At 33.2% G+C, this 13,746-nt stretch overlaps 1 protein-coding gene across 3 annotated transcripts in view; it reads right to left on the minus strand.

Moving 5' to 3' along the window:
* Positions 1-1,855: 1,855 nt before the first annotated feature.
* CHD1 (chromodomain helicase DNA binding protein 1) overlaps positions 1,856-13,746 on the minus strand; it is a 77,807-nt gene continuing 65,916 nt past the window's right edge. For all 3 annotated transcript variants that reach the window (XM_047089596.1, XM_047089577.1, XM_047089587.1), the window contains 5 exons: positions 9,945-10,123; positions 8,175-8,271; positions 7,134-7,185; positions 6,419-6,629; positions 1,856-4,657 (listed from right to left, as the gene is read on the minus strand). In XM_047089596.1, coding sequence (XP_046945552.1) covers positions 4,312-4,657; positions 6,419-6,629; positions 7,134-7,185; positions 8,175-8,271; positions 9,945-10,123 — 885 coding nt within the window. In that variant the 3' untranslated portion in view covers positions 1,856-4,311. The remainder of the gene's footprint in view (positions 4,658-6,418; positions 6,630-7,133; positions 7,186-8,174; positions 8,272-9,944; positions 10,124-13,746) is intronic.

A 13,746-nucleotide genomic window follows, 5' to 3' on the forward strand; every position in this document is an offset into this window, starting at 1 on the left:
TAGTAAAGTTGTTAAGACAGAGGACAGAAATCAAAAATATTGTGATAGTGATACCAGGTTTCCAGAAAATAGAACTGGTCAAGGGACAAGACTTGAACAAAAATAAATAAATAAACAAAACCACACCCAGACTCAGCAGAGTGAAACTGAAGAACAGAGACAAAGCAAAGTTTTGAAAGGTAGTAACAGGAAAAAACAATGAGTGTCAGGTTAATTCCACAGCTCATCTACAGACTGGAAACCTAATAGTAGCCTACAGTAATAAAATTAAAATGCAATTCCCACTTCTGCCAGATAATGTAAATCAACGCATCAATGCAATCATCCTAGCTCATTTAACAGAAGCATTATGAGCTCAGGTTTTGTTTTGAGGCTATTTATACCTTTTCAACTTAATATTTAGATCCAGACTCAAATGTAGACTGGGACATAGAATTAAAAGCATCTTACTCATTTTTCAGTTTGAACTACCAATCTTGTCTCAAATAAAGGTTGGTTATGTTTTTGTAATGTTTATTTGTTTTGGGGAGCGAGAGTACATGCAGGAGCAGGGGAGGGGCAGAGACAGGGCAGACAGAGGATCCTAAGCAAGCTCCATGCTGACAGCATAGAAGCTGATGTGGGGCTCAAACACAAGAACTATGAGACCATGACCTGAGCCAAAGTCTGATGCTTGACTGACTTGAGCCACTCAGGCACCCCCAGTTTTTTTTTTGTTTTTTAACTGAAGGCCAAGATGGCAATAGCCTTTTAGGATAGAAAATGTGGCACATAAAGATCCATTGAAGAATTTGTATAGATACTTGGAAACAGTCTGGAAAGTAATTTTTAATCCTACTTTACCAAGTAATCTTATCTTTCATTCTTTAACAAAGCTAATATTCCTATCCTTAGGTCTTTCTTTATAAAAGAATCCAAAGATTTCCTAATAAAATCAGTCTATTAGGTTCTTGGAGAAAAAAAAAAAAAAGAAAGAAAAATATTAGCATAAAGAATCTATAAAATTACTCACTACAGTCATTGTCAGGAGAAAATATAATTTCAATTGAATTGTTTGTTTTAAACGTCTAAAATGAGAAGATGAGAATTTTAACACAGAAATTCTGACATTGTCAAGATATTTTTGTTGTACTATTACCTAGTTGCCTCCCCTTAAACACGCTCATAAATCTTGCATAAGGTGCTGCAACATATGTAATAGTTTTATCTGTACTTTTAAATCGAGTCTTAAACTTAAGCAATGGGTTTGATAGTTGTTTATATTAATGTTAGACATCAATTTAGAAACATTTAAAAATATTATTCCATTATTTGCTAAGTAATGAACTACTCAAAATTTTAATAATTAAGCCACATTTACGAGTTCACATTAAAATTTCAGACGAAGCAGGGTAAGTCTAAATGAAGCCCATATTTAAAAACTAGTTGCTTTTCCAACCCCCTCCCCCTTTCAAATCACCACAGCCCTTGACAATAAATATCACAACTATAAACCTACATTATTATTTATGGCTTAAAGATCATTGTCTAGTCAGAAACAGAGTAACGAAGATAGGAATTATGCCATTTATACCACTGTACAGTCTTGATAAATCTCAAGAAAGTGAAATCAGTGTATCTATACAACCCTTTCACAATTTAACTACAAAAATGAATTACAGAAATTATCGTTATTTGTAATCTACCATGTCTTATGCAACTTCTATAAAAATTTCAGTTTTATTAAGCCACTCACTCTGAAATTAGTGAACAAATCATTCACACTCCAGTTTTCCACAGCTTTCCAGTCTAAAATTATTTTCTAACATACCCTGACCAAGAATACTTTCTTTATAAGCAAACAGGCCATTGCTTTTAATAAGAAATCATTTATTGTATATTATTAAAGTGGAGGGTTAATTGGTACAGTACTATGCATAATCTCTCACCCTTAAAAATTTAAACACAAATGGATATAAATAGCAAAGCAGAATGAGCATGTAATAGACAAAATTTAAGCATATTTTAGAGAATGTTCCCTGTTATATCTATGTACCAATGTTCTTCTCCATTGTGTCTTAGTAAGTTTATGGCTTGTTCCTCTTCTACATGATTGCTGACTTTTTACAAATAATGAACATATTTTCCATCAATTAATGTTACATACAGTTTTAGGTTTTCCATTCAACTCAGCTAATTAGGTGATTGATCTATTCAACTAAATATGGCATTGTTAAGAGCCCATTCCATTGCCTCAAAAAATGTAGTATTGTTCTTCTATGATATTTTGTATAATAGGATATAATGCAAATATCCCAGCTACAAAGTGATGAATTAAAAATGCAACCCTGATCTTTTTACTATGTCAATATTATAACTTCGTTAAGCATTATCTTGTTGTGTTAAATGCTATCTTGTGGAATAATCATTTACATTAAATGTGGAAAAAGTGGAAAAGCTTAAAAATGTGTACCGGCACTATGTTTTATCACTTTTAAATTTAATTATAAATTGACATTTAAAAATTGAGTTAGTGTTCCTATGTTATCTGATATGCCAGGAAAAAACAGATTATCGTTCTTCACGTAACTAAAAGAGGGATCACAAAAAAAAAAAAAAAAAAAGGAAAGCTTTGTTCACATAAAATTTTAGACTTTAATGGAGAAAATTAAAATGTTTAAAAAAAATACATCCATCTATGGACAAATTTCTGTAGATTATTCCCACAGTTAATCAACATGGGACACTTTAAAGACTATTATAGGCATATACCAATATACTTATATTTGTCAAAGTTAAGATTCAAATTTGTTACATCACAGCGCACATCCAAGAATGTGTCACATGTTCAAAAATCCCCACTGAATATAACAAAATAAAAATCTGTGAATAAATATAAGGCATTCTGAAATAAAATCTGCAGGAAACCAACAAAGATTTCTATGATCTAATTTTACTTCATAGATTCATATAGTCTTTAAAATAGACTTAGTTTTGTAGTGCCACACACTTAATATTCAACTGCTTACCAAAATACCTTTTGCCTGGTAGCTAAACGTTACTACTTAAAAAAAAAAAAAAAAAAAAATTAAGTGCTTGAGCGAGTAAGAATGCAGCAGAAAATTACAGGAGCCCACATATCCTTTTTCTTAAATTTAATTTGTCATATATAAGGTTTTTATATACAATCAGTGTGCATTGTAACAGTTTATATTAAAAGTCAATCAAGTTTATCTAAAATGTTACCTGGCTGCATAGCACATTTGACATTATTGCCCACATGAAAAGGGAAAACAAATGGATTTTACAATAACTTTTGGCCATTTTGGATTCTGAAAAGTGTTCATACACCTACCCTTTTAAACCAAATGCATCTGAAAAAAATGTTTCCAGAGCATGCAGTTTAGATTTTACATATTATCTCACCATTTTGTTACTACAAACACAATATTTACTAAAAAAGAAAAAATGAAAGAAATAACATTTATCTAATAAAATAGTCAATATAAAAAGAGACTAATGGAATTAAGTGGCCCCTTTCCCCATTTTTTACATTCTAAACAATGATTCCATCAAGACAAATCATTAAAAAGTGTTATTACACTGATAATTTTTTTTAAATGATAAGAAGGCCTGAGTTGGTAGGGAAAGGAACAGTCAAAAAAAGCCTGAGCAGGGAAAGGAAGGAAAGCTCATTTAATCCATTTACAATAATTTACAGCCATGTGTGTGTGTATGTGTAAAAAGGCATAATAACAGATCACAAACAGGAAATTCCTGGCTATTTTACAGATATAAGTACAGAATTTAAATATTCAAGCTTGTGATGAAAAGCGGCAAGGTGGTCGCAGTGTACAATGTAAACAAGTAGCTTTGGAAAGTGAACAAAGTCCTTGAGTGTTTTTTCTTTATTAAGAAAAGAACTCTCTTTCATTCCTTCCTGAAACATGATCACAGGTCAGAGTAAAGTTCATATACAAACATAATTTAAATGGAGGTCAGTCTAAAATCACTGACTTAAAAACAGTTTTATCCAGCCTATATGGAAGGGCAGTGTTGAGGTCCCTGTAATAGTAAACATTTTCCATTTCTTTAAAAAAGAAAAAAAAAAAGTACTACAGTATTTGTAGTACAGTGCAGCATAATCCTTAAATATAAAAATATTTTCTCTTCTGTTGGGATAATAGACCTTGCATCCTGGAAAGAAGTAACAATACTGCTACTGATAGAAGATCTGTTTATATCTTTCAAGTCATGTAAGGCAATTACTGTGTTGGTTTATGATATATGGCTAAAAGAAAAGTCCAGAAAGACAAAAAGTATCAGTTTTTGTTATGTTTTCCGACTACTCCAGGTATGCTCAGGTGTACTTTTGTGTTCAACTGAGTGTTCAAATGGAGATCTGGAGCCATAAGGAGACCTCTGATCTAGTGGTGATCTGGGGCCACTACTGGAAGCTCTGTGGTCCATCTGCCAATCTGAGTGATACCTATAATCCCTGGAAGATTTATGGTGTGTATATTCAGAACTTGCCCGATGGTCTGAATGCAACCGATGGTCTGAATGAGAACGATGATCAGAATGAGATCTGTCCTTTAAACTTCCTTCCAAATTTGACCTGTGATCTCTACTCCTGTGATCATCCAGTTTTCTGTGTTTCTCTCTATCACTATAATACCTAATGGAAGAGAAATTAGGGATTAAATTAATGATGGAAATTAAATGTTTCCAAATAGAAAAAGTATTAAAAAAATAAAACAGAAAAATACTTTAAGGCATCCTTTTAAATTGTATAGAAGCTCTGTGTTTCACAACAAGACCTCCTCAGTGAGCTTAAGTCACTGGACCTGTCTCTGCATGCCTCTGTGGAAAAATCATTCAATTCACAAAACTAAAGTGAACCATACAGAGAACCTCAGATACCATCTAATTTTACATGGCCATTTTTAATTATTTACTTAATATAATTTTATTTTTAACTAAACTATAATGGACATGCAGTATATTAGTTTCAGGTGTACAACACAGTGATATGAAATTATATACATCATGAAATGCTCACCATGGTAAGTGTATAGTTACCATCTGTCACCATACAAAGTTATTACAATATTACTAAGCTGTACTTTATATCCCCATGACTTATTTTATAACTGAAAATCTGTACCTCTTAATCTCCTGTACCTATTTCACCCATCTCCCTGACTCCAATCCCCTCCCTCCTGGCAACACCAGTTTGTTCTCTTGTCTTTATGAGTCTTTTTTGCTTTTCTGTTTGTCCACTGTTTTTGTTTTTTATTCCAGATACAAGTGAAATTTTATGCTATTTGTCTTTCTCTAACTTATTTCAATTAGCTCACATGCCCATTTTTCAACTGATTGTTACTTTTTATTCTATGGGACATTCGTATTAATGCATCTTAATTATCTGGAAGTGGGGGTTAGGATAACGATATAGAATACCCTTGAAATCAGAGCCTTTTATGAAACTAAGCAGAAAAAATAAAAACCTCTAAAATTCAGTCTATGAACTAATTTGTAGAAGAGAACTTTCACTGGTTGGGGAAAAGTCCTTGTTACAAAAAAAATATGAATTATGTTCTATAAGTCTGTGAAATTATAAATATTTACTGCTACAAACAGGGCTTTGTATTTTGTGCCCTTTTCTAATTATAAGAGCCATTCTACAATTGATACTTATTATGTGACAGCACTTCTATCATAGAGAAGAAATGATTAAAGTTAAGCACAACTAAAATGCGAAGAAAATCTACTAATTCCTCTATTTCTGATCTTTTTTTCTCCTCAGTTTTTTCTTTTGTTTTTCTTAATTATAACTAACTGATGAAAATACTCCTTTATGAAATAAATGTATTCTGTTGTTATATTCAGATTGTTTAGCTACTTAAAGCTTCAAAAAACAACAAAACAATACTAAACAGAGAAAACTTCCTGATTTCAGGACTACCCCAGACTGCCATGATTAAGTTTATCCTCAGTAGGGTGTTTTCACATAAATTAATTTTTCCCCTAGGAGTTTTTAGTGGAATGGAACACAGAATTCTGCTCATCAAATTTCAGTCATATTCCATCAAGCTTTAATTTTACTCTGTTATTGTATTTTGAAGAGTATTTGAGCCAATATCCTCTAAAACCAACAAAAATGAATCTTATGACTTATACAGAACTCCCTATACTTTCATCTCTTACTGCATACTTTGTAACTAAAAAAATTTTTGGAGAAATTCTGTTCTTAATACTAACAAAAAGTACTCTATATCAGTTTGTTTTTTTTTTTTTATTTGTAAACAAATTAATTTCACATAAGATCTGTTCTGATTACCTGAATAATGAATTGGCTGGTAAGGTCAAATAGAATACATAAAGGTCAAAAAGAGAAGGACACAAATAAGCAAAACCGCAAAACCATCCAGTTTACCTGCTTTCTTGCTTGTAATGATCCCAGTCACGATGATCTTTGCCATTACTAAAGGAAGAATAGGGTCTTTTCCTAGAGTCACTCTTTTTGTAAGAATCTCCCTGATGTCGGTCTTTATGATGATCATGATACTGAGATAAGTGTCTATCAGATGAATAACTGTCCCTGCTGCTATCATCGTGATTTGTATTCTCTTTTAATCTTTCCACATCTGTTAGATAAAAGAGTACAGCTTTTGTTAATGACTTAAAAAAAACACATGGTAAACAAAAGTAACTTTGCTGCTAGATTACAAGAACTCTTATTTCAAATCCAGATAAACAAAATCAGTTGCCAAATACTGTTAAAGACTTCAGAACAGGTCTATAAAGGCAGAGCTAAGTCTTATAAAGGGTTACTGTATTCTGAAGTGTGAAAAACCGCAACTGAAACAATTTGGAGACCATTTCCTTCTCAGACTATACTTTTGTGATTCTTGCACAGACAGAATACATCATATTCTAAATATTGTTTAAAAATACATTAATTTTAACAATTATTCTATCATTTCTTGAAACTGGCAAAAAAGGTTGATTTATGGAAAGGTTAATAAGCTAAAGTTATTGTTTAAGATAAAAGATTCAATATTAAAACCTGAGTATGTGTTATCTAAAACAAACCTGAAAGAGGAAAACAGTTTTTAAATTTACTTTCTAAAACAATTAGTAACACTTACCTGGATTTCTAATTACTTGAGCATTCAGGCTGCTGTTCTGGTCATTATTTTGCTAAAATAAATGCACACATGTAAGAATCTTTTAAGTGGCTTCAAATACCCTTACAAAATAGGAAAAAGAAAAAACACCCCAAAGCGGAAATCCTGATGCTGAAAGAAGTTCTCATACACATGTATAAATGCATCACTTGCAGATTTTTTTTTAAAACATAGACTGTCTTTCTTAAAAAATTCGACCTTGAAATAATTTTAGAGTTACAGAAAAGCTGCAAAAACAGTAAAGTTCCCATATGCCGTTTACCCAGCTTTTCCTAATGTTAACATCTCACATAACACCACAGTATGATAATCAAAACTAAGTGTTAACACTGGTACAATACTATGAAATGAACTAGAAACTGTGTTCAAATTTTTAACATTTTTCCACTAAGATCCCTTTTCTGTTCCAGGATCCAATCTGGAACTCCGTATTACATTGAGTTTTCTTATCTTCTTAGTTTCCTCTAATCTAATGAATAGCTTTTTACATTTTTTTATCTTCAATGACCTTGACACTTTGGAAATGTAAGACAGTTATTTTGTAGAATACCTCTCTCAATTGGGGTTTGTCTGGTATTTTCACATGATCAAATTAAGGTAATACATTTTTGCCAAGAATTCCACAGAAGTGATATACCTTTCTTATTAGCGCACTATACTGATGGTTCATGATGTTGATAGGTCTTATTTTAGCTGATGTTACCCTTCACCATTTAAGGTGGTGTACGCAGATTTCTCTTCTATAAAGTCATTATTTTTCTCTTTGTAATTAATAAACATCTTAGATGAGATACTTTTAGACAATGCCAATATCTTAATTTCTCACCCACTAATTTTAGTTTCCTTCAGAACATCTACCTGCAGCAACTTTTATTGTGGTCTGACAGTGATTCTGTATTTCCTTTATTCCTCCTACATTTATTAATTGAATTATTCTACAAGAAAGAATGTCTCAGTTTTAATAACATAAATTAAAGGAAAAAATATGATGCATCAATTTACCTGAGATTCCTGCCGTTTTTTAATAGCATGCTTATATAACTTATGTAATTTTCTTGCATCAAACTCCGTAAACTTAGATACAAAAATCCACAGGTTTCTAGAAAAAGAACAGGTAATCAGTCTGGTAGAAAATATTTAGCTTTTTCATGAAATCCTTATCCCCTAGGTAGAAACACATACACATATACTTAGCCTTCCATAGAACAAAGTCTAAAGAGATTATTTCTACAAACTGTAAGAGACTCTTAAATACAGAAAACAAACTGAGGGTTGATGGGGGCGGTGGTGTACGGAGGAGAGGGGAAAACGGGTGATGGGCATTGAGGAGGGCACTTATTGGGATGAGCAATGCGTTTTGTATGTGAAGTGATGAATCATGGGAATATATCCCCGAAACCAAGAGCACACTGTATACACTGTATGTTTAGCTAACTTGACAATAATTAAAAAAAAATAAAAAAATAAACAAATAACTTTATATGGAGGTGCCTGGGTGGCTCAGCTGTTTACACCTTTGACTTCGGCTCAGGTCATATCTCCAGTGCGGGCACTCGGGCCCCTCATCGGGCTCTGTGCTGACAGCTCAGAACCTGGAGCCTATTTCAGATTCTGTGTCTCCCTCTCTCTGCCCCTTCCTGTTTGTGCTTTCTCTCTCAAAAATAAATAAATAAAAATAAAATAAAAACTTTATATGGCTAAGACTCCAACCTTTTTTTTTTTTTTTTTTAAGTAATCTCTACACCCAACGTGGGGCTTGAACTCATGACCCTGAGATCAAGAATCGCATTCTCCACCCACTGAGCCAAATTGGTGTCCCCATTTGGGTAAGACTCCAAATAAAACCAAACATTGTTTTAGTTCTCTTCCAAATCCCTTAATTTTATAGCCTTTTAGAGCAAAAAAGCAGTAATCCATCCTATTGAAACCAAAAATATGTAAATTTACAAGTCAAAAAGGGACTCGTATTATGATTTATATTAGGTATAAAAGAAACAAGCTATGTTAGTAGTCTGAATAAAGATACCATCAGATAATATGCATTAAGGAGAAAGGGGACAAGGATAGAATTTCTTTTTTAACTTTAATCATCACTCCTTCAGAAATATGTCATTACAGTTTTTTGCTTTGGTATGTAGCTGCACTGCATAAAGCAAGAAATCAGCAGACTAATAAACTGACAGGACTGGTTTATGGTCATTTTATAGTATTCCTAACTTGTCTTGCAGTTTGGCTTAACACTGATCTGATCTGGTAATCATTAAGTGATTTGTATAATACAGCAGCTCAGACTTAAAATTTTAAGATCAACTGTGCTGCTGCTTCTAAAATAAAAGTGTGCATTTTACACTGTTTGAGAATATTAATTCTTACAAGGCTATATACTCACACCTGGAAGATGAATTGCTAAATTTATGTAACAAATTTGTTTATTTGGAACTGCAAACTAAAGATATTACTAACAATAATTTGGTGAAGTGTAGAGGTTTTTAAAAATAAAATGCAATCTGAATTTTAATGAAACAATGTTGACTATTTCTTAATGACAGAGGTGCCACCTGTGCCTTATCATGATGTGAATTAAGCAATCATTCATAAATAAAAAGCTTTAAAGGGAAAAAATGAAAACAATCGCCTTCAGATTACTTCTTTAAATAGTATTTTGTTATCTAAACTTCAGAATAGGAAAAATAAACTGAAATATGAGACAATTAGATGGTTACATAATTACAATTTAGGAAATTAACATTTCCTGAAAAGTACATCACTTACTTTCTCCACTGCTTGATTTGTTCAGGATTTGTATACTCTTTCAGACATTCTGTGATATGGTCTCCAATTTTTATTAAACACTGTCTAGTATGCTCCAGTTGTTCTCTTTCTGAAAGGCCTTTTTCAGGCCTATCAAGTTGTTTCAAAGCTGCTTTGACAGGCCTCATTCTTTCTTTACACTTTAAAATGGGAAAATAAGAACATGTATTAAAAATAAGAATTCAACAAAGATCTACTTTCAATGATATCTATATGAGTAAATATAGCACTGTTTGATGTTAAAATAAGCATTAAAGCTCGCCTCACAGCTCTTAAATATCAGGTTTTTTTCCCTTAGATTTTCTTCAGAAAGTAAGGTTTTTCATTACCATTTAAATTCAACCTTTGTGCATGTAAAAGTTTTGGATTAATTTACCTTCTGTAAAAATGGTTACTTTCTGCACTGCAACACATCATGAAGCAGTCTTTTTTTTTTTTTTTTTAAGTTTATTTCGAGAGAGAAAGAGACAGAGAATGTGCACTTGTGTGAGGGAGGGGCCGAGAGAAAGAGAGAGAGAGAGAGAGAGAGAGACAGACCGACTGACCGACCGAGAATCCCAAGCAGGTTCCATGCTGACAGTACAAGGTTGAGATCATGACCTGAGCTGAATCCAACACTTGGGTGCTTATCTGACTGAGCCACCCAGGCACCCCAATTATCATCAAGCAGTCTTAAAACACAGAATGTTAAAAAATAAAATATTTCAGACTATAACTTAATACCCTAGACTCACTCTAATGTAGAACAAAATGTAAAAATATGAGGATCTTTTATAAAATAAAATATGCTGTCAAACTATTAAAATCAACTGACCTGTAAGTATAAATTGTCTATTCTTCTAAACCTTTGGGACAAAACAAAGTAACTAATGAATTTTGCTCTTACCATATTTTGGCTAGTCAAAGAGTTGGGGATACTTGATAGAAACCAACCTTTTTCCTTACCCTACATATCACTAGCATGCTAATAAAAAGAGGACATAACAAAAATTGATGATTCAGTTAAAATACAATTTGTGCAATAAAAACTATAACCTTAGGGGCGCCTGGGTGACTCATTTGGTTGGGCATCCACCTTTGGCTCAGGTCACAATCTCAAGGTTTCTGAGTTCAAGCCCCGCTTTGGGCTCTGTGCCAACAGCTCAGAGCCTGGAACGTGTTTCATATTCTGTGTCTCCCTCTCTCTCTCTCTCTGTTCCTCCCCTGCTCGCTCTTGCTCTCTCTCTCTCAAAAATAAATAAAAGATTTAAAAAACAAAACAAAACAAACTATAACCTTACACCAAAAGTAGAATGAAAATATCACTAAAAAAGCAAACTAATTTATATATATTAATATATATTAACATGTAAAACAAATTTAAAATGAACAATGATTAATAATAATAATTTACAAGTAGTAAAGTTGGGTTAGTTCAGGAATGTTAAGGATGGATCAATTACAGACAATATATTTAGTGAGTTCAAGCCCGTGTTGGGCTCGGTGCTGACAGCTCAGAGCCTAAAGCCTGCGTCAGATTCTGTGTCTCCCCCTCTCTGCCCCTGTCCCACTCGTGCTGTTTCTCAGAAATAAACATTAAAAAAAAAAAATCCTTGTATTGTTGCTGTGGAAGGGCCACTCTTATTATAAATTAACTGTCTATATTATGTGTGGAATTGTTTCTGTGGATTTTATTCTGTTTTACTGACCTATTTGTCCAAATCATTTGGAAGTTATCCAACTTTTGTCAGGAATAACTTAAATAACATTAGAATCAAATATTTTTTACTTAAAATTAGAACTCAGCCAGGCCTGATTTTTTTTTTTTAAAGAAATCTTTTTCTTTCTAATTTTTAGCATTACTCCTGTATCTGTTCTCTACATTTCCTGCTTCTTGTTCAATTTTGGTAGTTTATATTCTGCTAGAAAATGATTCATTCAGTGTATGTCATTTGACTGCATACCCTGTTCTCAGCATTGTCCTAGACTCAGGAAATAGAGCAGTAAATAAAAAAGACACCTTGCCTTTGTGGAACCTGTACTCTAGTAGGAGAAAACAGCCAATAAATAAATAGACTATGTGATGGATGGTGACAACTGTGATAAAGAAAAAGAAAGCAAGAAAAAGTAGAGAGGTTTCTACTTCATATACAGTATCAGAGAAGAGTGATGTTTGAGCAGACATCTAAAGAAAATGAAGGAGTAAGCCATTGTGAGCAGAGGAAGTTCTAAAATTTTTATGTTCAAAGGAATAGTATAAATGACAGTGTGGCTGGGACCTACTAAGTGAGGGAAGTAGCAGAGATGATGGGAGTAATAAATCAGATGCAGCATCTTTTGGCCTATAATTATGAATCTTTTAATCCTGAGTGAGAGGGAAAGCCACTCAAGGATTTTAAGTAAAAAATAAGAGGGGTGACTTTATTCTCCCTGACAGTCGCTATCACTCTGGTTGCTGTGGGGAGTATGCACTGAGGAACGAAAAGAGTATAGAAGGGGATAGAGTGGGAATGGTGAAAACAGCTATGAAGCTATTGAAAGAATTCAGGGAAGAGATGGCTGTAGCTTGAAGCAGTATGGCAGAGCCAATATCATTTGCTTAGTCCAGTATCATTTGTTCACTGACTGATTGGGGGGCGGGGGAAGGGGATAAGAAAAAAGGAGGAATTCATGACAAAAATCCATGCACTAAGGCCAGGGCCTGAAGATGGGAAATGGAGCAATGGTAATAAAAATTTATAAAGTACTTACTATGTATCAGAAGCTGTGTGTTGTGTAAAAGGTACCTCTTTTGATTCCAGTAGTAGGCCTTTGCAATAAATACTATTTATTGTATTGAAGAAACTGAAGTTCAGACTGAAATAACATCTGGCAAACCCAGGTCTGACCTGGAACTCTGTATTCATTCTTGACTATTAAATTATACTCACATTTAGGAGACAGATCAATAAGGCACAAAATAAGGTGTTAAATTAGGCAAGGATGTGAAGGAAAATGAAGACTGAGAAAAGGCCATTAAATTTATAATTACAGCTATTCCCAAATAAAATTTATACAGTAGTAAAATTCTAATCATGTAAGCTCTGGCTCCAGAGTCTATGTTTAAAATTATTCCATTCTTCATCTCCATAATACAAGAGATTTTAAGATCAATTATGAAGGTTAGTGAAGAAGAAATTCATGTATTGGGCACAACAGGAAACTTTCCTTTAAGGCAGTTATATGAACAAGTCAGAAAGCCAAGGAGGAAATGTGGGCAAAAAAAAGAGGCAAGAGGTGCAATTTCACCAAACTCAGTAATGAGCAGGTAAAGGAAGCAGTTCAAAGAGTTCATTTTCACCTCAGAAAAGCAAAAGCACATCGCCATCTACCTTCCCATTTCTACCCAACAGAGAGGGGTTTAAAATAAAAAATTAATAGAAAATGGATAGGCTAGGTTAAGAAGAACCAAGTCACAAACAGAAAGATTAATCTTAAAAAGATGCTACGTAATGCCAGCCTGTAAACCTGAAGACACAGAAATGAAAAGTCTAGAGATATGTACAAATAAGTAAGATGGAAGACAGGAACAAGAGTAGCTTATCTGAATGTCTCCAATATTATTAGGGATTGGAGGGATGTGAACAGCCAAAAATAAGGAGGAGAAAAACCTATGGTAGGAACTATTATACTTAAAGTGCATGAATAATATTTGAAGCCCTATTAGGGCATGCCATGGAATTAGCAGGAATGAATAAATGGGTTCACTGATAAACCTTCTCTAGTTAGGATACAAAGTAGAAGC

The sequence above is a fragment of the Lynx rufus genome, unplaced genomic scaffold, assembly GCF_022079265.1.
Source record: "Lynx rufus isolate CCGP_SWC_20201006 ecotype Redwood Valley unplaced genomic scaffold, mLynRuf1.p SCAF_1, whole genome shotgun sequence".
Classification (NCBI taxonomy): Eukaryota; Metazoa; Chordata; class Mammalia; order Carnivora; family Felidae; genus Lynx; species Lynx rufus.